Source organism: Seriola dumerili, unplaced genomic scaffold, assembly GCF_002260705.1.
Source record: "Seriola dumerili isolate Sdu_G_001 unplaced genomic scaffold, Sdu_1.0 BDQW01000478.1, whole genome shotgun sequence".
Lineage (NCBI taxonomy): Eukaryota > Metazoa > Chordata > Actinopteri > Carangiformes > Carangidae > Seriola > Seriola dumerili.
The window spans coordinates 6189082-6201990 of record NW_019174733.1 but is presented as its reverse complement, the minus strand read 5'-3'; the positions used below and the strand labels follow the sequence as shown (position 1 = coordinate 6201990).

The window sequence follows — 12909 nt, the reverse complement described above, 5'->3', positions numbered from 1 at the left end:
TCCTCCTTACTACACCCTTCTTTTCCCCGTCTTCCGTGATTGTTCTTATTTTCCTGTAACCCATGTCACAACCACAGTCCATTCCTTGCTCTTTTCTGATTTCCATTTCTTCTTTTAGGGACTGAACACCAAGGGCAAGCTCATCAATTATCAATTAGCCACAGCTTCAGCTGGAAAAACTGCAGTGTCTAGCAGTCCCAGAGTCAGTCAGTCAGTTAGCAACATTCTGTCAACCAGTTGACATGCATGTTGTACTAACTCCCTCTAATGAATTAGATTCCCTGTCTTCCACTCCTACCTCACAGATTTCCATTTTCATCAGCTCCTTGCCTGCTGGTCCCTCCCCCCACGCATGTCAACAGCATCATAAATTGGCCTCCATTTAATTAACTCATGACCAGCATGTAGTCCACCATAGCTTAGCTTAGCATCAAACATAAACTCCCTTTACTGGCAGCACAAAGCTGGGCATAGCCTCTCATTGTATGCGACTTTCTCACAAAAACTCCTGGCAGCAGGAGCCAAATTAGCAGTTGTCTGCTTGCAGGTAAAGAGAACAAAGAAACATAAAGAAGCACTCAATTTACAGTCATAACAATCTCAATCCTTACCCCAAGGATACATAGCAACAAGCCCACAGAGGTAAGCAGAGAAAATATAGATGTCCACACTGACAATGCAAGAGAAAAAAATCAAACAAAAACCCACATCTAAAGCTCTGTAGTCGGGCTTTAACTGCCATGAAGATGAATATGCACAGAGTATGTGCTCCTCACCAGATAATATGACTACACTGTAAATGGTGAAAAAATGAAATTCAACGAGGGCTGTGCTATGCTACTCATGCTAAGCCTTGTCATTGGCTGTCAGAGCAGTAGCGGAGTAGATAGGGGTTTAAATGTTTCTGTCTGCTAGCTGCTAATCCCCTGGCTTGGTTACCACTGCCAACAACCCCTGTTCCTAACAAAGAATCTACTCAGTCTCCACATAGTTTAGGAAGAGACAAGTGGGAATTTGAGATAGTGTGTAAAATCTTGTAATATAAAGGCAAAGCACAAGTATGATGATAATTCCGGCGAAGTGAAAGATAACTCAGGAGGGAGTGTTATTGAAGATTGTGAATGAGAATCTTTTGTAAGAGAAATGAAAGAAGGGCAAAATGATCAAAGAAATAGTAACAGAAAATAAGCTCCACCTTTCAGTCTTTTGAGATGGACCGGCACGTCGCTCTTGATGCTCTTGCTATCGTCCTCTGTTGACTCACTGCGTACCAGAGTGGGGTCATTCTGGGCCAGCCAATCAGCCACCTTGCTCTCTGATGCCATCATAGCCGCTTGAAGTGTGCTCAAGTCCCTCCCTCCTGTGCCTCCACTTCCTGCCCCACTCTTCTTGGAGCGAGATCGGTGGTGGTCAGAAGTGAACTTTGACACATGGTCTTTAATGGTGACTTTCCCTGGAGATGTGTTGTCAAACTCTATGGTGAAGGAGGCGTGACCTTGGGCTGTGGAGCAGACGTTGCAGTTTTGTTTTGTTACAATGTCAGTCAATTCTACTAAATACAAGGTTGAGGTGAAGCACTCCTAAAAATGTATAAATGGGTGTATAAATGTGACTTCTTAGTATAATCACATTATGGAAATATACAGCACATGGATATATTTCCAAATATGATCAAATCAGCTGATGGCTTCTGTTGGAGATTGATTGCTTCTCTGTTTACACTAGACAAACAATGGCCTCTTCCTGTTTTGTGTTGTAAATTTCTCATTCTGCCATGGAAGAGTCTAACACATTTCTAAAAGAGGCCAACTTGATGAGATTCGACAGACACAAAATTTTACATCCCTTTTACAAAAATTTACACCACTATTGTTTATAATGAATCATAATGAACAATAGATATGCTTCACCTGTAGTCGAGTGAGTGGCGCTGCCCTCCGTGTCCTTAGTGGGAATCTCATGGATGCCGTTATTGGCCATGTGACCCTCCTTGGTAGGGATCTCAAAGTAACTGGAATCGTGGGCGGTGGACGCATGAAGGCCGTCCTCTTTAGCTTTCTCCCCTCGACGTGACTCTTTGCTGTCTAGAGTTTGGAAAACACATGGAACTTTTTAAAAACTGCAGCAAAATCAGCTTGACCTAGATTATTTATAACAGATCTGTATGAATAGTATGACAAGACAGTATAATATCCATAACTAAAAGTGGTATATTTGTTATCTCTAAGCTTATGAGTAGTCATAAGAATTAGAATTAGATTAGTCCATCTTCAGTTATATAGTACCGGTGTGGATTCAATTATAGTTTGCCACAGCTTCTATGTAGATATTGAGGGTGGAAAATACATTTATTATTTTAATAACATAACATAACAATGTTTCAAAGCCACGGTGAGAAATCAATCCCAAGATTCATTATGAAAAGTCGGAAGTGAAAGGTCAAGCAAGGCCGCACATTGACCAATTCAATTGCGGTCTGCTATTCAGCAAGTGTGTCTCATCATTTATCAGAATTACTGTCTCCCTCTGGGGGAGGATGCTGCCCTATAATCTACAAATACCATGAACACGCGCACATATATGTTCTGTCTATGTCTGTCTTTTTCACTATCTCTCATATAGACATAGTCTTTCAGGACATGATGCAGTCTGGTGGACCTACAACATGGAGCACTTATTTTCTCATCTGTTCACATTAACAAACAGAGGCTCTGTGGGATCTGAATATGATAAATGTTACTTTCAGAAATTAGAGGGGCCATCTGCTTCACGTTGGGGAGCAAATGTAGGAACATATGGCAATTGGCAATAAGAAACAACACACAGAAACTGACTCTGCAGAATATAATCACAAGTAAAATATAGTGAGTGTATTTCTCATGAGTTACATATTTACAGATTTAATATTTGAAAATATGGCTGTGCCACTTAAGGGCTCATGAGACAAAGCAAAGATTATGTTTCCCAGAAACAGAATCTCTAAATTAAATGGCTTATTTTCCACTTTAGTGTTGTCAACTAAACTGAAGTAAAAAAAAAAATCTCTTTGGACTTGTCTTTGAAACAAGATCAGCGGTTGCCAGCATAAGCTGCTCTGCAAGTTTGGAAAGATTTACAACATGGATTTAAAAGGAGTGCAAATATGAGGTAGATTAGATGTGTTGGATGATGCTTAGGATACAACAACTTCACAGAGAGAGTAATACAAATGCAAACAAGACTGACAAAAGATTCAACATTGTGTTCAGACTTCTATGCATTTCTGCTCTCCAGACACTCCAGAGCTTTATGCGCTCTAAAAAATAACCTTGTTAAACATAAACACAAAAATACAGAAACTACCATGTTTCACTGCATTTGCTCCTTCCTTGAAATTATGATGAACTGATTAAACTTCCTGTATCTCACATGTTATACATGCTATCAGAGCTTCCACTGATGTCACCATAAGTCACATGGTGTTTTTCTGGGAAGCACCTAGTTATTTCTGTGAAGTTACGAGTTTCATGAATGAGTTTAATGGCAATAATGTCAATTTCAAACTAATGCAGACTGTTGCTGTTGGCTCCATAAACATGAAAAACCTAGGCTTTACAGAATCAGGTTAAGAGTCTACTACATAGAAAAATTCAAACTGACACAGAATTACAGACTCATTCTGGAACATATGGACAAAATGGCTATAAGGGAAGTGTGACTGACTTTACATAACAGTGGCAAAACTTAAAACAATCATTTTATAACCTGTAGTGACTTCTCATTTCAAATTTTAATGTACTTGAGATCTAAAGAGAGTTAACTGACCAATATAGTTCTTAAACGTTCCACAGGTAATAAAACAAGTGCAAGGTAAGTGAATGTCACACTAACACAAAGCCCTTCACCAGCTCCATTAGCCAGAGTATATGGAATTGAGAGCAATACTTACAGAGAATTAGAGAGTGGTTAACTAATGATCGCTGCAGTGCAGAGTGAGAGAGTGGTCTGTTTGAACGATTAGTGCATGAGTGTGTGTCTGTGTGTGTGCGTTGGGAGGAAAGGGGGAGCTGGTGCAGTGGCGTAACCCAATCAGCTTGAGTGACAATACACAAGGAGGGGGTGTGGGGGGGGCTCTGACAACACTGTTTATTCACTGGGAGGGAGAAAAGGACACACATTAAACTTAACTGACACACACATGCACACAACAAAAAAAAAAAACACAATCTCAAACAAAATCACTTTCTGTCCTAAACCTCTGCTTTTTTTTCACTTCCCCTTTGCTGCTACAGCTGATCTTAACAGTTTATTAGAGCAGATATAGAGGGTGTGCTCACACTATTTTAAAAACATGTAGACTGATAAGAACCCCTTTTAACACTGAGGTCCATGTAATCTACATAAATACACAGTGCAACACCCCGTGGAGCATGCTGCTTCACATAACAAATCCAACATCACAACATTCATCCAGCACTCAGGCTAAAAGTCAATGCTACAAGAGGGCAAAATGCCTGCCACTCACCCTCTTCCATGACTGAAGTAGCCAATCCCATTCGGCTGATGTTTTTGGAAAGCTTTCAGGGATTCCAATCACCGTGCCACGCTTATACAGATTTACTCCAAAATGAGTCTTTTCTAATCTCACTCTAACAGAAAAGATACTTTGCTAAACTCCACAGAAAAATCTGCATGGTAACATATAGAAAAAGTTCCTCACTGATTGTTACAAGTACACAAAGTCTTCTTTTTTTTAGGCTGGTGAAGACGCTGCCAATGTAAGCATCCAGATGTGGCGAGAGATTTGAGGAGGCTTCAGTCTGCTCCAGTGTTTGATTAACCTCCCCCCACTCCTTCTGACTACACTGGTCCACACTAAACCAGCCTGGCACAGACTGATTTTGCTTCGCTGAGCTGTTTTACTATTGGTGTATCCTCTAATCCTGTTACTCTGACTATCCACCACCAGTTAACGGGACCAGCCCCCCCCCCCAGTCCAACGGTCACTACGTACACATATTGTAGGCAAACAGGCACACATAGAGGCTCTGAAAAAAGCCTTTGTGTGCACTCGCATATGCATGATCACACATACAAACATACAGTCTGGCTGACAAAAACAATGATGCAATTTGTAACTTTCCACTCAAACTACAGAAAAGATGGTGTGTGTGTTAGATGTGCTACAATAAAACTAAAGACGTCACTATTACATCCAATTCCGTATGAAATCAGACAGAATACACAAAGCAGTATATTCACACAAAAAAAGTTGTAATTGTTGCTTTTACATCATTTAACATCAAATTAACTGCAGTGCAGTGAAAGCTGTTGATGTCCTGTAAAATCTTTTACAACCTTTGCTCCAAGCCAAAGCTGGTATAATCATTCATTTGGCATGTTTTGGGAATAAGATATTGTCTTCAGACTTGTCCACTTCAAAGATTTTAACCACTCTGGGCATCTTTGTCTTCACTTGCATTATGGGGGGACGCTGTGTGTGATGATAGTTAGAAGTTTAAAACACATCCTACCTGACATGGAGCTGTCATGTTTTTTGGTGGATGACTTGGTTTCCTGTTTGAAGGAGTTCTCATCGTCTGCGTCCCCATCCCCCCACCAAGACGGCTGGCCGTACAGAGGGGTCCCACGAGGCAGTGCTGTAACATCCCCTAAGACAGATGCACACATGCAGACACATTTTAACAAAGCCTTGCAGAAAGTACAGCAGTAGCTTTAACTGTGGACTGCCATGTTTATTATCTGCTTTACATACTCTGGTACTGTCAACATAAACTGTTCATTGTATCATGGTGCCACAAAGTGAACCCAGCTGCTGTTTGTAGACGTGTGTGTTTGTGCATTAATTCCCCTCTGGCCGGGTCTTGCACCACTGACCTATTTTCAGAACTTTAGCAAGCAGGATGGGCACACATAGTGCACACTCTCTCCCTCATGCTCGCTCTCTTTCTCTCTCTCTCTCTCTCTGACACACACGGTTTAAATAAAAGAGAGACTTTTCCGTTTGCCTGTCTGTACCCATTAGAACGAAAGTTGACATGTGACAAGCGTACTGTGGCAACTTCTTTTTTAAAGTGGACGGCACAAAAGAAAAGGGACAGGAAACATAGTTGAGAGAGAGAGGGGGGAAGACATGCAACAAAGGTTTCCAGCCGGATTTGAACTGGTGATGCTGCCTCTTAGACCACTGTGCCAGAGGATGCCTCATCCTGTGTTAACTTCTCTCTGCTATTTCCTCTTCCTTTACCTTCTTTTCTTTAAGTACCCCCTCTCCTGAGCTGTGAAAGTTTAATTACAGTATAGCTAGATAATTATAGATGCTCTGTGCCAAATTGTGTGCAGTAGGTAGGGGCATTCTATATAAAAGCTACTGAATATATGTTGTACATGAGGTATAATATCTGGGTGAGGTGCGGTATTACAGTAGTAATATTGCAGGATTACATCCTCAGAACCACAGAGAGGTTGTCATTAAAGGCATATGCAGCAGATGGGGTGACATGCAACACCGTACGTGGATGTATGCTTGTTTTTGGCCCAAATGTGCAAAAGAATGTGCGTGCCTGTGAATCTTACTGTATTTTAAGAAAAGTAGTGCTGGCATATGGGTTTGCATTATGCAGGCACGCTGACCCTGTTACTGCTTAATCTGTGCAATAACACAAGCCCCACATGGCCTTGTTTAACATCTGGAGATTATCCAGGACCCCTGCTAGCACCCCAGCTTGGTTAGTGACGTCAGTTATTAGGGACACCCTCAGACCTTAACCACATTCATGATATAACAGAGTGACTGTTGGTGTGGTGGTTAAAGCCCTTTCCCTGGTGACCACGTCCACCCCCTACTGGCCTGAGATAAAACCCCACCACACTTGACTTCACAGTATTCTGTCTGAAAATGTCTTTTCTTAGAGAAGAAATTAGAATCATGTGGACTATGAAATGTCTCTACCTACAATATACAGTATGAATGTAGAACAGAGAAGCCAGTACTCTCAGGGTTGTAGAAAGTCACCATATATTTTAGTACAGCTTAATATAGAGGAATAAGGCCATAATGAATTGTAAGTACTTTTTGTGCTGCCATAATATCTCATACTCTGTTATCAACCCTATCTTTGGATTAACACAGTTGCAAAATGTGACTTTCGGTATTGTCTCTATATTTAAAAGTAAAAGGAGAAATGAGTGGACTTGTGATAGTGGTCAGTAAATACACATTTCAAGGAAAAAATATAAACAGATCAAATCAACACAGCAAATTCCCCTCAATTCACATTATATAGTTGGTACTAACAGTGCACGACAAACACTAAAATAAGCTCATACTATTTCTGAGACAGGATCACATTTCCTTTGTTGCCTCTCACCTCCTATCCTGTCCTCTGCTTTGTGACTGTCCACAGGTTTAGCTGGTGGCTGTTTGACTCCATCTGTTGCTCTGCTCTCCCCTAGCCTGAGGGTGCCTCCACTGGGGGACTTCAGTGTTTTTGTTGGGGTCTTTGCGGGAGACTTGCTTGTGGTTGTGGTGGTAGTGGTTTCACCGTTGGATGGCTTCTTGCTGAGCTGGAGGCCGCTGGTGAACTTTTCATGCTAGATAGGGATAGAGATGCGTTTAGAGTAGTATGATACGACTATGTATCATGGCGAACACTGATACTTAACAGTTTGTGTCAGGTTGTGTATGGATGTGTGTGTATGTGTGTATGTTCTTGCCTTTAGAGCCTCCTCAGGCACAGTGAGCTCTCCTCTCACCACCGTGAACAGGTTGGTATGTGATTTAGATGGTTAGGGAAATACTGGCAACATAAGCACAATTATGATACATGTACATACACATGCATTTTACTGTATTCATATAATACACAGTAAAAATTTGCTATCTTGGTCAGAATTAAAATAATAATATTTAAGTTTGAACAATGCTTGGCTTGTTTTTGGAATGATGAACCCACAGGTGGACGTGTCAGGGCTGAAGAGGTTAGAAAACCAGACAAGTGAAAGGATATCATATCCAAACCTCAGCTTGTCCTCCAACTTCAGAGTGATGTACATCTGCTCCTGGATGCGGACATCATTTACAAAGGTCTGCAGAGGGAAGGAAAAAAACAACATTAACACAAAATGAACACAAATTCAACTATTATTTATGTGTATATGTGAACAGATAAAATCTTTCTTTCTAAGAAGCTTCAATGTAAGAAAATGTATAAAGGAAGATAACACCTCTAACAGGCATCTGATTAAAGTGGTGCAAGTTGTGTCACACACAGCAGTTAATTAATGCTGCAACTACCAGTTATATTCATTATTCAATAGTCTGACAATAAGTTTTTCAGTTAATCGATCATTTCTAAAAATATTGAAAATAGTGAATAATACCAATAATTACAATAACAACAGTCCGAACTCCGAAGTTCACTCACAGGGGGAATTCTTGCTGCCAGACAGTAATATTAAATTTGCATGTGGTCAGTAAGGTCCTAGTAAGCATGAAGCCACTTTGAACAGTTAAGTTTCTTTATGAGAAATCTATACAGCTGAGACTAAAGGCCTGAGCATGACACTTAAATTGTTTTCTTTCTTTCTCCCCCACCCGTTCCCCCCTTTTCACTCCTCCTCTTACTATGCAGTTCTGAAATAGATCAGGTTTCACTAAACTGCAAATGAAATTCCATCATACTTGCACTGCTGTTGTAATAAAACATTCCTGTCTCCTCTCTAATGAGTTGAAAACATGACAGCTTAGAAACACAGCAGTGAAAGACCTCGAGTAAAGACAGTAAATGGTGGCACCGCCCGAACACAGCTTTTTACTCACTGCTGTGGTAAATCTCTACATATCTACTGAGTCAGCAGGAAAAAACTTCCTCTGAATCCAGCTAAAGAAGCTGAATGGTTAATGACACAGCAGGAAGTGGCTCTGACTCTGACTTCCTGTCTGAGAGCTGGAGAGGATGTGAAGGACATTCTGCATATGTGTACAATGTGGTGGACTGTGACTGAGTACTAATCACTGCACATGACTAACATCATGTGGCAACTGTAACTGGGGTTTTACTGAGCTACAATGTCAAAGAGACAAACATGGAGGGTGTACAGAGAAATACACAGTTTAAATGGGCTTCTCAAGGTTATAATACAAAATTCACTTTAAAAAGCCAGAAAAATGTTTGGATTTTTTTTTTATTTTGTTATGAAGTGTATAGTGTAAGTTTTGGTGTATCTTCTGTCTGTTAATCTGCTTAATCAATTCCCAAAATACCTTTTAAATAATAACTTTTTTACCATACAGTGTGTTTCTCCACACACTAGAAAAAGATTACAAAAAGAGAACAAAAGCCACACTGTATTTTTCAACAACCCTATTAAAACATAATATGATTGGTTGCAAATGTCACCTGAAATTCCATTAATGAAATGATTATAACCAGATTTGATCAATTATTCAATGATAATACACCAGCCTCCAATATACCATGCACTAAAGTAATTGTTCTGCCTCTCATACACTGGCTTCCTTCCTGCCTACTGTCCTGCTGTGTTTAGTCGTTGCCTCATGTTAATATCTCTACTAATGTCAATTTGGAGTGAGGTCTAAATGTGTTTTGAGTTTTAGCAGCAGAGTGACCCTTTGGTTCATATTTGAATCACAGACTGTGCCCTTAAGTAGTGATTTGCATAATTAGGTTTAGATTCAAACTGACCTCAGCCCTGATATAAATCTTCATTGACACAGAGATTGATTAGGTCCTAGTCCCACTGACCGCCAAAAATAAGTTAACCTCTAACCCTTCACAACCTCCTTCATCTCCCTCTACTTTTACCTTGAATGTCTTTGGGGTTTTTTTCCTGTGTCTCTTGATGTTTCTCCATCTTTGCATTCTCCATCCATCTCCCTCTAAACCCTCTTTTTCCTCCTCCAGATGCTTCAACTCATTCCCTTATCTCTCCCCATCCCTCATCCATCATGTGACCCTGCTTCTCTCCTTTGTTCATTTCTGTCCTGTCTACCTCCTCTTTCTCTTCGTACATTTATCTTTGTCCAAACTTCTCTCTGTTTTGCACGTTTCTATCTGTGTACTCACCCCATTCAGGCTGCCCAGGTCCTTGACCTTGTGTTCATCAGTCCCAGCCTCGTAGTTGATGACTGCATGTTGCTTATCCACACTGCGGGACTTCAAACAAAAACATAAAAAACATTAACCAAAGGGTAACACTTGTGAACTTAAGATGATCATTGAGATCTGATATTTAAGATCAAATGTAGTTGGTCCAGATTTATTAACAGAAAGAGGAAAATGTTGGTTTCACTTTATGTCAAAATGTCTTGCATAGCTTTTTTCAACACATGTGCTGCATCAAGGTTACAGAGAAAGTGCATAAACTGCATAAACGCAACTGTTTCATACACAAACCATTAGAGGGCTGTGTGAGACTGGAGAAAACTCTGCTATGTTAAAGCTCTGTGGAGGTATCAGCATCCTATGTCAAGAATGCAACCTTGATAGCAAGTCTCAATGTTACTATGTATGATATCTACAATGATATCAACTCAGAGCACATCAGCAGGTATTTCAATGTCTTGGACACTGCGCACATCTTACCAACACCTTCACATTCACACACACCTTTACACACACTCACACACATACACACATAAAGGAGAACTGGAGTAATGAAGGGCTGGAGGTGAAAGAATTGATTTTCTGCAGTGTGCAGATATGAGCCCGTCAGCTGTTTTGAGGATAAATGGTTTCCAACACCAACACTGCAACCTTCTGTATGGTTCGGTATTGTGGAATCTGGCAAATATCTCTCTCGTATATCAATGCCATAGAACATACCTAGACAGTATGCATTGACATTGACTGGTGAGCAAATTTTCTGCAGTCTCCAAATGTCTCTTAGAAGGCCCTTCAGATACATCAATAAAATATAAGAAACTAAGTGGCACCTTGCCCTGGAATAATTGATTGTAATGTTGGCATTAGCAGATTCTATTTGAATTTTTATTTTAGTGAATCAAAAATCTGCAATGTCTGAGTTTGCAGCTGCTTAACTGATGTTAAATTCCAGTATAACAAATGACAAATTTCTGATTAATATGTGAATATGTATAAACATGGGTCCATCTAACAAATCCATTACTGGTGCTGAAATGTTGTGCAACTGAATCATTTTGTCTGACTCATGAATCACACAACCGGAACCAAAAAGTAAGTAATGTGAGGAATGAGATCCTGGCAAGAATGAGTTTATTGTACTGAGGTCAATCGGTGCTGATTCTGAGAGCTGAATCTCATATTCAGTCTTCATATGACTCTTACCCACACACCAGTCACTCCTTTGTTTAAACAAGAAGACAACTGGAGAGCAAAAATATAGTAAAAATGTTCATATAACGCTGAAGTAAAGCCAAGGGAAGCAGCGCCAGAGAACCAACCACTGAACAGATTATCTAAGTGAGATTAGGCCAGATCAAACAGGATAGAAAGCAATTGAGCTGCCTGTTGTACCTCACACTGCAGGGGAGAGCAGACGCATGGTGTTACAGATATACTGCTGACCAGCTGAATTCAAGCAGAGGCAACTTAGAATACAAATGTGGAGTATCTAAAAAGTGAGGGTCAGCCGAGTGGAAAAAGAAAAACATCTGAAGTGAAAACTAACTTTTCAAAACAAGCAGATACAGTAAACTTCAGCAAAATGGGGATTAATAAATATGAATATTGTGGATAAAGGCAGTGAGTGAAAGAGAAAGAGAAGGGACAAAATTATGAAAAGAAGAAGAGATAAAGACATGAGGCACATTTGTATTCAAATGAGGAAATACACACACACACACACACTTCAGATCAGCTGAGCTATGAGATAGAACAAATAATTCTGAAAGACAGAAAAAGCTATAAAATCCTCACTGACTTCTTTTATCCAGTTCATTGCTACCCGGAGGAAAAATATATTGTATGATTCAGGCTGACATCATGGAGACTGTGTTCCTGTATTCAATACGCTCCTCCCCCTTGCCAATAAATAAATAAAGTCAGAACCCATTCCGATCACAGTTTGCAAACAGCACAACTGCCAGAAGCATATATATGTGTGTGTGATTGATGGAGAAAACAAGCTGCTGGCGAATTTCACAAGATGACAACAAAACTTCTACAACACACTCCCTCGGGCCACTCATCTAACAGTGTGATGATTCTCAGTAATACAATCATTTGAAGTTTTTATATTTGTCCGCGAGTGAGTGTGTTTTATTTGGTGCATGACACGAGCAGCACTTAACGTTCAGCCATGTGATGAGGACTTGCCTTGTTAAGGCAGTCACATGGATGACAACTGTAAGCAGCTACACAAAGTCTAATACACACACACACACACACACACACACACACACACACACACACACACACACACACACACGCTAAGTCAAAAAATGTCCTTGATTTGGAAGATTCCCCTCATTTTTCTATAGTTCCAAAGACATCACAAGGATAGGAATACTAAAACACACACAGAAACACACACATTCACATGCAGGAGCAGTAGACCCTCAGGTCATCAGAGACATATTATAGGAAAGCGATTGAAAAGTAAAACAGATCTTTAACAACTCCACATGCTTCAGTAAATTACCCTTAGTACTGCTCTCTGGAAGTTTGAGAGGCCAGCTGTGAAACTAGTAAAAAAAACAAAACAGCAAACGCAAGACTGAAAGGGCAACATGGTCAAACTTAGACATAGTGCTGCAGTCTATAACTGTGACATGTCTTCATAAATGAAGTGGTATGTTTGAGATTAATTCTTGACCTTTCAAACAGAACAATCTCTCCACAAGAAGAAGTGAAACCACAACAAGAACATGAGGAATTCTCAAAAAAGTTCTCAAAAAAAAAAGTG

General features: G+C 40.1%; 1 protein-coding gene across 1 annotated transcript in view; it reads right to left on the bottom strand.

Annotated features, from left to right (window-relative positions):
* cep170 (centrosomal protein 170) overlaps window positions 1-12909 on the bottom strand; it is a 30908-nt gene that overhangs the window by 16167 nt on the left and 1832 nt on the right. Inside the window, exons 2-8 of the mRNA XM_022763550.1 lie at window positions 10089-10178; window positions 8010-8088; window positions 7717-7775; window positions 7371-7593; window positions 5514-5651; window positions 1911-2084; window positions 1196-1501 (exon numbers count right to left, since the gene is read on the bottom strand). Coding sequence (XP_022619271.1) covers window positions 1196-1501; window positions 1911-2084; window positions 5514-5651; window positions 7371-7593; window positions 7717-7775; window positions 8010-8088; window positions 10089-10178 — 1069 coding nt within the window. The remainder of the gene's footprint in view (window positions 1-1195; window positions 1502-1910; window positions 2085-5513; window positions 5652-7370; window positions 7594-7716; window positions 7776-8009; window positions 8089-10088; window positions 10179-12909) is intronic.